Source organism: Cokeromyces recurvatus (assembly GCF_025118155.1).
Source record: "Cokeromyces recurvatus strain NRRL 2243 chromosome Unknown BX663scaffold_1, whole genome shotgun sequence".
NCBI classification, from domain to species: domain Eukaryota; kingdom Fungi; phylum Mucoromycota; class Mucoromycetes; order Mucorales; family Mucoraceae; genus Cokeromyces; species Cokeromyces recurvatus.
The window spans coordinates 1,971,724-1,985,840 of record NW_026251387.1 but is presented as its reverse complement, the minus strand read 5'-3'; the positions used below and the strand labels follow the sequence as shown (position 1 = coordinate 1,985,840).

General features: G+C 30.1%; 5 protein-coding genes across 5 annotated transcripts; 2 read left to right on the top strand and 3 right to left on the bottom strand.

The window, feature by feature from the left end:
* Positions 1-909: 909 nt before the first annotated feature.
* Positions 910-1,848, top strand: BX663DRAFT_528706 (kinase domain-containing protein; the record flags this gene model as incomplete). Its single annotated transcript, XM_051530181.1, has 1 exon — positions 910-1,848. One exon carries the CDS (start codon positions 910-912, stop codon positions 1,846-1,848), a length of 939 nt encoding a protein of 312 aa, XP_051388207.1.
* A 2,495-nt stretch (positions 1,849-4,343) lies between these two features.
* Positions 4,344-5,846, bottom strand: BX663DRAFT_493438 (NADP-dependent oxidoreductase domain-containing protein). Its single transcript, XM_051525357.1, has 7 exons — positions 5,739-5,846; positions 5,567-5,647; positions 5,388-5,501; positions 5,296-5,331; positions 5,165-5,231; positions 4,609-5,068; positions 4,344-4,526 (listed from the first exon to the last, which is right to left on the bottom strand). The coding sequence occupies exons 1-7, from the start codon at positions 5,785-5,787 to the stop codon at positions 4,452-4,454; spliced, it is 882 nt and encodes a 293-aa protein (XP_051388206.1). The 5' UTR covers positions 5,788-5,846; the 3' UTR covers positions 4,344-4,451.
* Positions 5,847-7,094: 1,248 nt separating this feature from the next.
* BX663DRAFT_547834 (uncharacterized protein) lies at positions 7,095-8,156 on the top strand (the record flags this gene model as incomplete). The annotated part of the gene is made up of 2 exons (XM_051531037.1): positions 7,095-7,524; positions 7,612-8,156. The coding sequence occupies 2 exons, from the start codon at positions 7,095-7,097 to the stop codon at positions 8,154-8,156; spliced, it is 975 nt and encodes a 324-aa protein (XP_051388205.1).
* Positions 8,157-8,336: 180 nt separating this feature from the next.
* On the bottom strand, positions 8,337-11,651 carry BX663DRAFT_482429 (armadillo-type protein; the record flags this gene model as incomplete). The annotated part of the gene is made up of 9 exons (XM_051524428.1): positions 8,337-8,416; positions 8,485-8,718; positions 8,806-9,196; positions 9,259-9,781; positions 9,887-10,465; positions 10,526-10,684; positions 10,785-11,302; positions 11,391-11,447; positions 11,544-11,651. The coding sequence occupies 9 exons, from the start codon at positions 11,649-11,651 to the stop codon at positions 8,337-8,339; spliced, it is 2,649 nt and encodes an 882-aa protein (XP_051388204.1).
* A 963-nt stretch (positions 11,652-12,614) lies between these two features.
* BX663DRAFT_25074 (uncharacterized protein) lies at positions 12,615-14,009 on the bottom strand. Its single transcript, XM_051521873.1, has one exon. The coding sequence runs from the start codon at positions 13,830-13,832 to the stop codon at positions 12,801-12,803; it is 1,032 nt and encodes a 343-aa protein (XP_051388203.1). The 5' UTR covers positions 13,833-14,009; the 3' UTR covers positions 12,615-12,800.
* Between the last annotated feature and the right edge of the window lie 108 nt (positions 14,010-14,117).

Genomic DNA, 14,117 nt, shown 5'->3' with positions numbered 1-14,117 from the left:
AAATTTAAAATAATAAAAACGCTGTAATAATCATAAAAGCGGAAGATTTTTTTATTTTATTTTTTACGGCTTGTTTCATGCTGTAATAATGTCTAACCCGAACCATATTTAAGCCTTTGTTCACCATGAAACCAAAGTGATTGGATAATATTGGCTTGACATGCTTTTTTTTCCATTTTCAAGGGATAAATACTTAAAAAAAATTTTTCATTATTTTTTTTTTCTAATAATATAAATGACAATTTAAAGTGCTTCCCTTTATTATTATGTTTTTTTTTCTCTTAATCAAATCACTCTTACTTTGGTCTCCTTTTTTTACAACATATTTATTGCATTATAAACATAGAAAAAATTTCTACAATTCTATTTAAATCTAAATTCAACACCCTTTTTTTTTATTAAAAAAATTTTTTTAAAGGAGTTTTTCTTTATTCTTTTTTTTTTTTTTCTGCTGTCATACATATCCTTTTATTTAATTTTACTCTTTTCTTCTTACATATTATACACACACTCATTTGTTTATTTTTTTTTTTTTTTTTTTTTTTTTTTGAAGAAAAAAAAAGTTTGCTTCTGGCTGAAACTATGGTCCATTTATCAAATATTTTTCATTTACCGCAACAACGTCCACAAGCTAGCACAAATGAGAAAACATGCTCAACTAAAGAAAGTTATTCTAAACACTCAAGAAATTCATCAGTTACAAGTATTGAAGAAGGTCGAAACTGGTTTTTAAAACAATTACATCTGCATCATCCTTCCTCTTCTACTATACAACATAAATCTTCTCCACAACATCAAGAGAATACTCTCTTGTCTCCATCTGCTTCCCGCCAAACTTTAGTAACAACGAAAAGTAATGATTCACTTAGTGGTACAACGTCAACAAGTGGAACAGGCAAATTACATCGCATGAATACTACAAATCTCCGAGAATATGGTGTCTGCTATAAACGTCTTGGTGAAGGCTCAACTGCTATTATTTCTATTTGCAAAAGTAAAAAAATATCAAACAATAATAATAATGCATCACAACCTAAACTGTTGGCTATCAAACAATTTCGTAAACGTAAGCGAAGCGAGACTGAAAAAGAATACATGAAGAAATTGACAAGTGAATTTTGTATTTCATCTACTTTCCACCATGTAAATATTGTAGAGACGATTGATTTAGTCTTGGATGATCAAAATCGATACTGTACTGTAATGGAATATTGTCCTGGAGGTGACTTATTTTCAAGTATTATGTCTGAACAAATGACAGAGATCGAAATGTCTTGCTGTTTTAAGCAATTAATTCGAGGTCTAGCTTATTTACATTCAATGGGTGTGGCCCATCGTGATATCAAGCCCGAGAATTTATTATTAACATTAGATGGTACATTAAAGATTACTGATTTTGGTGTTTCGGACGTATTTCGTTGCGCTTGGGAAACACAAAGTCATAAAAGTAAGGGACTCGTTGGTTCAGAGCCGTATATTGCACCTGAAGCCTTTGAACATCAAGATTATTGGGGTGCTAACGTAGATATTTGGTCAGCAGGTATTGTTGTTTATTCAATGTGGCGTAATGGTCATACTTGGGTGCGAGCTGACAAACACAAGGATCGCGAATATCGTAATTACCTTCGTCATTATTCTACACGTAGTTTTCCTAATTTTAAAAAGTTTCATGATGCCTTACGGGAATTACTCTATGATATGTTGAATCCTAATCCTACTTTACGTATTACTGCTGAATACATATTACAGAATAATTGGGTTGAATCTATTTTAGTTTGTGAAAAAGGTATTGATTCTATGAATAGAGAACATCATCATACAGCTCTTACTAGTAATTGGAAGAAGTAAGCTTTACTGCCTTTATGTATTTTATTACTTTTTTTCCCCCTTTTTATAGATACCCTTATTCATCTTTGTACAATATGATGCATATATCTGTATATATTTATATGTATATATTTATATAATAAATATATTTATTTTATTTTTATTAATCCATATATTAAATATGTATATAAATATATACATATTGTTTTGTTTAAATTCCATTCTTTTTATCAAATATTTACTGCTTTTTAATTGCTATTCTAATAAACACACACACACTAACATATATGTATATATATGAAGGACTCCTTAATAACTTCCCCTGTTGTTCTCTTAATCATAATATCAGTAAATAATACGTGTATTTCAGGTTGATTTCTTCGTATGCTTATTATATAGTATTTTTAAACTGTATTGGTTCTTTTCTCATAGAAACAGATTCATATTTAATATCGTTTCAATGCTACAAACTATATTATTTAAAGTGTAGTGTAAACTCAACTATTTTTAATAACTATCTTTTTTTTTTCTTTTTTTTTTTCTTTTTTTTTTTTTTTTTTTTTTTTTTTTTTTTTTTTTTTTTTTTTTTTTACTATACAACACGATGTCTTGTACATATCCTTTAAGTTTTAGATGTAAAACCCTTATGACGCATCCCGCGTTTCTGATATTAGCAAATTCTACATTGAAAAGTATTATTATTGAAGTTCAAGTGCTAATTACGAATAAAAGTATTTTCGAAACTGCTATATATATAACTCAACAACTAATTATAGTAAAATTATCTGACATTACTCAGTTTCCTTATTTTTTTTTTTTTTTCTTTTGGCTTATTCTAATATCAACAAGAATTAGATTATACAATATATACTTGTTGCCTTTAAAAAAAAAAGAGTCTGATAGTAGTTTAACTTGAATTATTATCTAATATGGGAAGCATAATGTATTATTACATAAAATAATAATAATAATATAAGGTAGGGTCAGGGTACACTTGTTTCTTTAGAATTAGAAACCATTGTTATATAAATGATAGCACGTGCATTGGCAGTACAGAATATAAACTTTTAATACACCTATAGTATAAATATGCCTTTGTGCAAATTAACCAATCAACTTTCTATTTTATAATATAAATACTGATTGGATATGTTCACTATAAGTCCTACGCATGGGACGCCAAGAAGTAAGTTTTTTTTTTTTTTTTTTTTTGAAGTGCGTAATACCCTTTTTTTTTAATTTAAATAAAGTTTATCAGAACATTTTTAAGGGAAAAAATAGAATAGTATACTTATATTCGTTGGTGTTTAGTATACGTGAATTCTATGAATATTGTTCTTACCTTCCAAAAAAAGCAATATAAGCTTAATGATTTGTGGCCTTATCCTCGCTTCCTACCTCCGAGGGAAGTAATAGTGCTGTTTACTTGTTATCAGCAGTGTTAAAACAACTGATTTTTATTTTTTATTTTTTTGAAACTAAAACTGAAAGTATGGATCTCGGTACTCTAGTAATACAAATTACTGTGGGCGATTGTTGATCTCGAGAGTTAGTATATCAATGTGCTTTAAAAGATATTATACATTTTGAATTGAAAGCATATTGAATTATCATGACTGTTTTCCACAACAAGTCTTATTTATTCGCCCACACAAATCATCATCTTTTTATAAAAATGAAGATAAATTTAGGATATATTATGTTTGTTTGTTATGCAAACAGGAAGTATATTATACCTAGTAGCGTCGGTTCTCCCTTATTCAACTAGCCATTATCTCCAATAAATAAATAAAAAACTACTCTTTAGTTTTTAGAATATTTGTCATCTTCTACATTATAAATCTTTTTTTTTTTCACTCTAATTGAAGCACACTTATTATCCTTATCAATTGTATTAGTATTTGCAGAAAGCAACTTGGAAATCTCTTCTTCACAAGTACAATATTTTAATTCATTTTTCATCATCTTTTTTTTTTTCTATTCTAACTTTGATATCTTTAAAACATGTTTTTAATGAGTTGAGTAGACTTTGCAAAGAAGATTCCATTTAAGCTGTATTCGGATCATTAGAATTATGACGCTAATAGAGCGTCAAGCGATAACTAAAACAACCAAATAAGATGGATATAGTCTTTGTCGTTATTTCAATGCCATTAATCAATACCAAGTGAATATAAAGATTTCCGAAACCTTGTCAAATAAATTCAGCAAATTATCTGTTATCTGTTCCTTTTTTTTATATATATTTATGTATGTCTTCGGTCGAATAATGAACGTATTAATTTTAGTTTATTATTTATACTGAAGTATCATATAAAAGAGTAAAACATTCATAATTATTCAGAGAGAAAAATGTTGAGCTTTTTTGAATAACTTTCGAAAAGTCAAAAAACTTGCTTCAATTTATAATAAGTATGATTAGCAATAGTGGTTCGACAAGTTCAGTATTAATGTCTTTCTGTCTTTTGAGCCTCAAGGTTCACATACTGTTTTCTAATATAGTAGTTTTTTTTTTCTTTTTAATTTTAATGTATTCTTTGAGGGAAAAAAAACCCCCCATTATTTATTAATGTATAATAAAAAGAAAATTATACTGCGCATTTTTATTTGTTTGATTTGCTTTGTTAATAAATATCAGTTGGATCCCAGCAAAAACGTCGAGGCATAATATGGTGAATATTATCTAATATATTCATATCCTATATTTAAAAAAGTATCTTAGCTCCCTTATATTACACACACACATATATATATATACATATACACATGCTAGCTCATTACATTTTCAGATAATTTGAATGAAAATACTTTAGCATTTTCTTGAACTCTGATTCTTGTTTTTGATTTCGGTATAATAATCCACTCATGTTCAACAGCCCAACGTAAAAGCACTAAAGCCATAGAAACATGATGATTTTCGGCAATAGTTTTCAGGCAATCCATTTTAATTGTGCCATTAATTAAGGCACCTTCACCTAAGCTGGAATAGGCTTGAATCTGTATATTATTTTCTTTACAAATATCAAGAATTTCAGGTTGATATAGACAAGGATGAAGTTCAAATTGATGTACATGAGGCACAATAGTACAAACGCTTAGTAAGTGTTTTAGGTGCTGTGCTGTATAGTTGGAGACACCAATATGCTTTAATTTCCCCTCTTTATAGAGTTGTTCTAATGCTTTATAACTGCCGGTACGATTTTCCTTATTGATTGGATCAGATAATTGCCTTTTTGAAGTACTAATATTGATTCATTAGTACAAACAGACTCTACTCTAACAGTTATACATCTTGCTCTCTCTCTCTCTCTCTTCCTCTCTCTTCCTCTCTTTTTACCCTGGCCAATGAATCAAATATAAATCCAAATAATCCAAATCAAATTTCCTAAGGGACTCATTTACAGCTTTTTTTTTTGTAAGGTTTTTAGGTTGCTATACATAATATATAGCACATTAAAGAAAAAATACCTGCATAACAAGCATCATATCCTTGATCACGAGGAGCTATGATTTTTTTTTTCCTTAGAGATTTCAATTTATGAATAAAAAATCATACTTACATAGTTTTGAAGTGATAAATAAATCACTTCTTTTGACGTTTAAATCAGGGTCTGCAAACACTTCTTTTAATATTTTCCCTAATATCTCCTCATTTTTATACACTGTAGCTGAATCTATTTAATTATTTTCTATTCATTTTTAGGATGAATCTTCAATTAAAATAACATTTCTAATTAACCTATTAATCGATATCCAGAACGAATAGCTTCAAAAACAACAGGTCGAAGTTCTTCATAAGTTCTCATTCGATATGTTCCTACTTGTTTTTATTAAATTAATATTTGTACATGTATTTATATATATATATTGCTTTCTTCCGAAAAAACGTAAAATAAAATAGATTGCTTTACAGCCTAAGATGGGAATGTTGTCGCCATTGTACAATTGTCTAGATGTCATGTTAACGTATAAAATAGAAAGAAAGAAAGAAAAAAAAAATGAATAGAGGGAAAAAAAAATGAATAGAGGGAAAAAAAATCTGTGACCTTTTTTGATTCTATTAGTCTAAATATCTCCATTTTTGAAAATTTGTTTGAAGACTACTCTGTTAGAAAGTAAATTCTTATTACATAGTCGCGTACAAAGAAATGTCGCCTTTTTTTTTTGCAGCATATTTATGGTCCACTATTACACATAATATTAATAAAATCAACTACACACTCAGGTCTCTAATATGATATTCACGTCATGTGTCATTCATTTTTATTATGCTAAAAATGTTCAAAAAAAAAAAAAACATAAATAATTAGGCATAAAAGAGTATTTACAACTGGCAGAAATAATGTCCCGTTGTTTGTTGAAACACTCAGTAGGTCTTCTTTTTTTGATATTATATAATACATATTAGTTAGAGTTATTAAAACAAATATGGCTCTATTTTGCTGTCAATACTTGAAAAACTAAATATATATCCCCGAGTCAGGGCAAGATATTTCTAGAGAACACCCTTTGACAGACTTGATGCAAATTATATTTTATCAGAGTCAAAGTAACATTTTTTTTTAATAAGTCAAGTAATAAAATTAGTAGCTTTAGCTAAAATTGAAGTCAGTAATACTTGATCAGAAAGGTTTGTGTACATGTTTATATTGCATGCTGTATAATAGCTTATTTAAATTGAATTCGTTAAAACTTGATGAACTATAGTAAAGAATCTCCTTTTCTTTTTTTTGTATTTTCTATGAGAATCGACTAAATTCAGTACTACAAAATCATTTCTCTTCCTCATTCACACACTTGGACCACTAGAGAGCCCTTAATAAACTATTGATTACTGCACTTTCTCCAGCCATTTCCTATTTCCTACCACCGTTGCCATATAAAATGAGTTTATTTCATTTTCCCTACTTTCCAAAGTACATAATGAACTCAAAGGAACCTAGATGTGATAACTGCCTCATATACTTGAAGAAGATGATATAGTACTAGTACTAAAAAAAAAAAAAAAAAAAAAATACATAGCCTAGAATAGGTTTTTCATTTCATCCTAAGATATAGCATCTGAATTTCAATTTTTGGTTTATTCCCAATAAAAGATTATATAATAAAAATTTAAATATCCGATTTACTTTTATATACATGTATATAAAAACCGTCTGAATTTATAAAATGAGGAAACATAATAATAATAATAATTATAATAATTATAATAATTATAATATTAATTTTTTTTTTTTTTTTTTTTTTTTTCGTTTTATAAATTAATAATGAAATTTTGGAAAAAGAAAGATAAAAGTAAATTAACGTCTAATAATCCTTTCGAACAAGATTACACTAGTAACAATAGCAACGACACTTATTCACAAAATGTGACTGCTGTAGACAATTCAAGTTATCATGGACGTTATGGTAACACAACAAACTCGATCAAGACAAGAGATCCTAATCAAGATAGACAAAACTTATTTGCTGGCTATACTGAATCCAAAGTCGCTCATGATACTAACGGCCAAGCAGATAGATATCAAAAGAATCAGTTTGCAGAAGACGATGAAGATGAAGAAGTGGTTCAAATTAAACAACAAATTCGTAATGTTAAACAAGACTCATTAGCTAGTACTCGAAATGCATTACAAAGGATTAATGAAGCAGAAGCTACTGCTGCTAATACTTTAAACATGTTAGGAACACAATCATGTAAAAATTTTTAGAAAAGCAAAGCAAAAAAAAAAAATTATTATTAATACTTAATCTATACTTTTATGCATTTTTTTTTGTGTGTAGCCCAAATTGCTAATGTGGAACGTCACCTTGATTTATCTAAAGCTTATTCAGATAGAGCCTCTGCTCAAGCAGGAGAACTAAAGCAATTGAATCGCTCTATTTTTATTCCAGTTGTTAAAAATCCTTTTAATAAAGAATCTCGACATAGGAAAGCAATGGATAAAATCAACAAAGAACATGCAGAACATATGGCTGAGAGAGAGAATATTCGTCAATTTGAATATGATTCGAGTGCAAGGATTGAAGACGCTCAAAGAATGGTTGCAAGAGAGAGGGCTAGAGAGGGCCATTATCAAGGCCGTTCTCAAGCTGATCGTAATAAATATCAATTTGAGGCAGATGAAGAAGATGATGCCATAGAAGATGAAATTGATCATAACTTGGATTTGCTTGGTGATGCAACTGCAAGATTAAAGGCTATGGCTGTTACTATGAATGATGAACTTTCTAGTCAAAATAAGCAACTAGATAAAATTAATAGAAAAGTGGATCCTATTAATTCAAAACTGATATCTACTACATATACTTTAAACTCAACAAGATAATTTTTTTTTGGCATATAAATAGTGTATACACACACATTTCTGTATATTTATATAAATACAAAATAAAATATATACGGCTTTTAACTTTATACTTCCAAAAAAAATCAGTTTTACATTTAAACTTTCTCTTTTTTTTCGTTCTCTTTTCTTTTCTTTTTTTTTTTTTATTTCAATATAACTCTACTCTTTATCTTCCTCCATGTATTCAGGGTTCTTTCGTAACAGGACAATGCCTTCTAAAACAGGTGCTAAAGGTATGTCTATATTTATACAATAAAAATTAGAAAATAAGCTAATATTTGCTTCATAAATCATTCTATATACTTACACTCTTCAGATGCAAGTTCAGCACGTTCTGAGTGAGCAAGAAGAACAGGTGTAGAATGTGTTTGGAAGCCAGTAATAGTCTTTGGTCGACCTGCTTGACCAACAACATCAACAGCTTGACCAACACGGACTGTGACAGGTAAACTTTCTATAGATTCGTCAAATGTAATCAAGAATCGAGGATACATAGCAGTGACAAGAGAATATAACAAATAGTGGTACTTGCCAAAGATGACTAATATATATATATATATATATATGTATATATGTTAGTATTAGCATATATTATTTCAATACAAAAAGAAAGAAAAAAAAAACTTACATGATTTATAATCAGTAAAAGCAATAATACTGGCCATTAAACCAGCAACAGCGACAGGAGACATAATTTGACGATCAGTGTGGAAAGGATTTAAAGTCATAGTACCTTTAGCCATATGCAAAAGACCTTGAGCAATACGAACCATGAATAAACTTGAAGCATCTTTATGATAGAAACTAGCGAGTTGTCTTAACATTTGAGCAAGACGAGCATTATTAGTACCAGCACCAACAAGACCCATAGCAAAGATAGCGCTGATAGCTACTTCACTATCATTATCGTGAGAATATTTACTAAGAGTGTCAAGAATAGTAACTTGAGGATTAGAAGCACACAAAAGACCATAGGCTAAAGGAACAGCTTTCCTAATAACAGGCTCACCATAATGCATCTAATCATATTATATTAAGTTTAAACAAAACATATACTTTTTTTTTTTTAAGATGCACTTACTAAATGATTAAATGTACGTAAAGACATTTCAGAACCAATATCCTCACCCATAGCAATTAATGCTACACCAAGAGTAGCAAAGCCCTGGAATGTATCATCATCCTTATCTTTATCCAAATGATCGTTGCACATATGAAGCATCTTTTGGACTTTTAATACATTGCCAGTACCAGCAAATGATAAGGCTTCAACCAAAACTTCTGCTTGCTTACCAAGAGGGTGCTCAATAGCTTTTAATGTTTCTAAAGTAGCTTCAGAAGCATCTTGTTTACCAAGATACAAAAGACCAAGACCTAATGCCATAAAGCGTGACCACGAGTCTTTAAGGTAAACATCTTCACGTTCCATCATAGTTTGTAAAATAGTACTAGTAATGTCACCATCACAAGAACCAACAAATACTAAACCAAGGGCCAAAGCAGCTAAAGAAGAAAGTTCCATAGCTAAGGTAGTATCACTAACGATAGGTAACAATAATTCTGACACCTCTTCACGTGCAGATCCAGCATAAGCAAGACCAAGACTAGATAGATATGTATGTATAAATATCTAATTTTTTTTCTTTCTCTCTCTCTCTCTCTCTTTATCATAAATAAATAAAAAAAAAAAGAAAATAAACAAGACTTACCCAAAAATAGCAGCTTGTTTAGTAACAAGAGATTTTGATTCCAAATGTTCAGTTAATAAAGCTAAAGCAGGATCAGATTCTTCACGAACACTGGAATTTAAAATACCAATACCAAGTAAGGCGCCGGCCTTGATATGGTCATCAGAAGAATACATGTATTTATCAATCAAACCCAAGCCGGTTTCAATATCCCAAAGGGAAATAAGACCCAAAGAAGCGGTTGAACTTGTCATACCATGCTCTTTTGTCTTATAAATCCAAGAGGAATCATTCTCATCATCCGTTATCATCAACTTATCCTTACAGAAACCAGCATTAACAAAACCATTTACAAATGAAGAAGCCAAGTTATTACGAGCAGAATCTAAATTACTATTGAAAGCAGTTCTGTGGTTCTCTAAATGGCTTTTATAAATATCCTCGGGAACCTTAGGTTCCATGACATCCAATTCACGAGCAAGTGAAAGGAAATAGCGAGAAAGGTTGGTATTGTTGATACAGGCATTGAGATCAGCATCCTCTGTTTCAATATGAATTTGTTGACGGGCAAGTTGAAATGCCATTTGCTTTTTAAGTAAACTAGATGTAAAAAATAAACACTATTTAGATAATGTATAATCATGCTATTAATGAACTTACGGATCTGGACAATTCTCAAAATCTTCTTTAATTAAATCCATATCTCCAACACGGATAGATAAATTAAGTGCTTGAGCATATTTTTCTTGTTGACGATAAATAGTACGAGCTGTTTTAAGGAATTCAAGGTCATCAGGAGGAGCTAACAAATTGACGCAACTAATAAAAAAAAAAAAAAAAAAAAGATAAATAATTGACACATTTAAGCTCTAAATAAATAAATAAATATAAATATGTATATATATATATGTATATGTACCTGACCATATAAAGGCAGACACGTTCATAAGTATTTTTGTCAATAAAACGAGGAAGTTGATCAATAGATTCAATCTCAAGCAAAAGATCGACAGCATCAGCTTCAGCATTGTGCTTAAGGAAAAAGGGAACAATTTCTAAAGCCAATTTGATTAACTCTTCTGTAGATTGTTCATTTTCTAAACGTGCTTGATATTCTTGCATAATTTCGCCTGATAAATGTCGAACATATTCATGACCCCATGAACCAATATCCTCTTCAGTAGAACCGATAAATCTATATTTCAATGTTTCACGTTGACCTTCTTCACCATAACTCATTGAGAGAACTGATAAGATGTCTGCAAAAAGTTTTTTGTCAGGAGAATCTGCCCATGATTCATGAAGTTTCTTTAATAATGGATAGAATGGACTTAAAAATTTCAAAGGTTTAGGCACAGAGGTCATTGAACTTGTAGAAGTACGAATGGCTGTACGTAAATGTTCAAGTGCAGGACGATGAAGTTCTGTATTATTTTCCTAAATAAAATGAACAAGGTATACGTAATCAATACTCGTTTTCTTAATAAAAAAAAACTTCGGGTCATATCATTGCATCTTTATTTACCTTTAAACGTTCAACCATTAATTCTAATTCATTCTTTAATTGTTGATCTTCTTCAGACTATTCAGCAAGATTAAGCGAAAAAAAAAAAATAATAATAAAAAGAAAGTCATCAGTATAATCGCTCACTACATTCTGCTTTATTCCTTGTATTACCAATTCTTCTTCTTGTTCTTTTTTATCTTTTTTATCCTTTTTTCCATTCTTGGGAGCCAATTCTTCGGTAGGCTTTATAATAGTCTCTTCTTTTTTTTCGCTAACCATTATTTTTCAGTAGATGAACTTTATCTTTTCTTTGTTTTTTTTCAAGAAAAAAAATAAAATAAAATAAAATAAAATAAAAAGCTTGCTTCGCGTTTTTAGAATATTTCAAACATATTTTGTCTGCGTTTAAAAAAGGAAAAAAAAAATAGGACGCGCAACACGTTCTTGTTTACGTCATCTAAAGGTGATTAGCTATATACACCATTTATGATGAATATTACTTTTGATGAAACTCTTTTATATCCAAAATCTTTCAAAACAAAGCCATAAGAGAGAGAAAGAGAGAGAGAGAATTGATAGAAGATAGGTATGTGTGCGTACGTGTATGTGTGTCTATGCTTAATAAGCTATGTACAAAATTCATATTGCGTGTTTTATTTATCTATTTACAAGTGGGGAAAAAAAAAAAAAGGAGGAAAGGGAGGGCAGGATAGTAAGAAATTATAATTTAAGTTACAGTACGTTTTCTCCAGTTTTTCAATATTGACGAAAAACGTAAATGATGATTATTTTGAATGCTGTTGGCTTTATTATGGGGAGGGTAATGAAAATCTTTTATAATAGACTCGCGCCATTCTTTGTCTGGAGATTTGTCATCTATGGGACAATAGGCAGGCTTTTGTTCGTGATTTGAAGGAGGGGCAAAATAACTGCTAGAGTCTTTCGCCACTTCATAGTTAAGACAAGACCAAGATCTACCAAATGATTTTGGTGTAGTTGAATATTTTGTTGTAGGGGTACTGGTTTTATTATTTTGAATGTAAGGTGGAAAATTCATCAAGATGGTGGGGTTTGTTTGATGGGGCGGCGGAATAGGAGGAAGAGGATTTTTAGGAGGAGGACTTGGAGGAATTGTAGTTGCGGATGAAGAAGCGTTTATAATTTTAATAACAGATGATTTAGAGTGATGATTATTAGGTTGTTGAGAGGTTACATCAAATTTTGCTATCTTTGCGAGAAGGTCAATAGAAGAACGACCACGATTCTTTTTCTTGTATTGATAGGTAGTAGGCTCACTAGCATGACTATGATGACACTTGACACTATTATTATTATTATTATTATTATTATTATTTTGATTCCCCACTAATTGAGAGTTCTCCTTTGATAATTGTTCAATTTTCTTCAAGAGTACATCTCGTTCATCAATTAAAATCGAAAGCAATTTTTTTTATCTTCTAATTCAATACCTTGAATTTCAATTTGCGCCTCTAATAATTTTTCACTCTTTCTAGCAGTCATCACTGCAGATGATTGGCTTAAATGATAGTGATTACCACTACTTTTCCCTTCTTCTTCTTCCTCATCACCACGTCCTTTTAGAGAGGAAGATAATTTTGATTCTAGCGTTTCAATCAGAAGATCCTGTTTATCAATCACTTGTTTTAATTTTTTAGTCTTTGCGCGTTCCTGTTCAAGTTCGCGTATATAATGAGCCATCACTTGTTGTACCGATTGCTCGGACAGCCTTATTTGTTCCTTTAATATGTCTATTTCTTCTTTTAATGCAGTATCCCTGCTTGGTTCATTCAATTTTTTAATTTCATGATTCAGTTGAATAGGATCATGATTCAGTGAAGAAGAGAGGCTTAAGCTATTATCAGTGAGTGAAGAAGAGAGACTTAAGGTATTATCAGTGAATGAAGAAGAGAGTCTTGAGCTATTCTCTGTCAATGAATGAGAGTTTCTGTAAACATGATTGGCTCTTTCTAACTGCTTAATCTTTTCTTTCAATTCCTGAATACAGGTTTCATATGTTTGGGTATGCAAACTTAAAGTCGATTTCATGGTCAAGTCAAGTCTTTTATAGCGATTTTCAGCTGCATTGCATTGATGAAGAGCTTTCTCGTACATATCAATGAGATCATCTGCCAAGATGTCAATATTCGAACGACTTTCTCTATTGATTAATGTCTTTTGAGAATATCTTAATTTACTTTTAGGTGAAGGAGATGGAGGAGGCGTGATAGAGGTTAGATTATGGCTAGGTGACGTTGGAGACATTCTACTACTGTGAACTATTTCTTGTTGATAATGATGATTATTTACAAGCTCTATCTTCTTTTTTTCTTGACTGTTACGTAAAAATGAGTGTGATTGTAAATTGTTGGTAACACTATTTGTTGTTATTGTTCTATCAAACTTGGCGACAGTCGTTTCAACTTTAATATCTAATTTCATTTATTTAATAAAGTTACAATAACAAAGCAAATAAACAAAAGAAGATATTAAAGGAAGAAGAATTAAGCAAGATATGTGAGTGAGTGAGTGTATATGTGAGTGTGTGTGAGCGTGTGTGTATATACAAGTAGTAGGTAAAAGGAAAGAACAAAAAATTGAGTATTAAATGGAATAAGAAAAGAGACTATAAGAAAGTAAAATATATTAAAACCTTTTTTTTTTTTTTTTTTTTTTTTAATAATCGTAATTTACTTAATATGTCTAACTTTCATTCAATTCTTATTA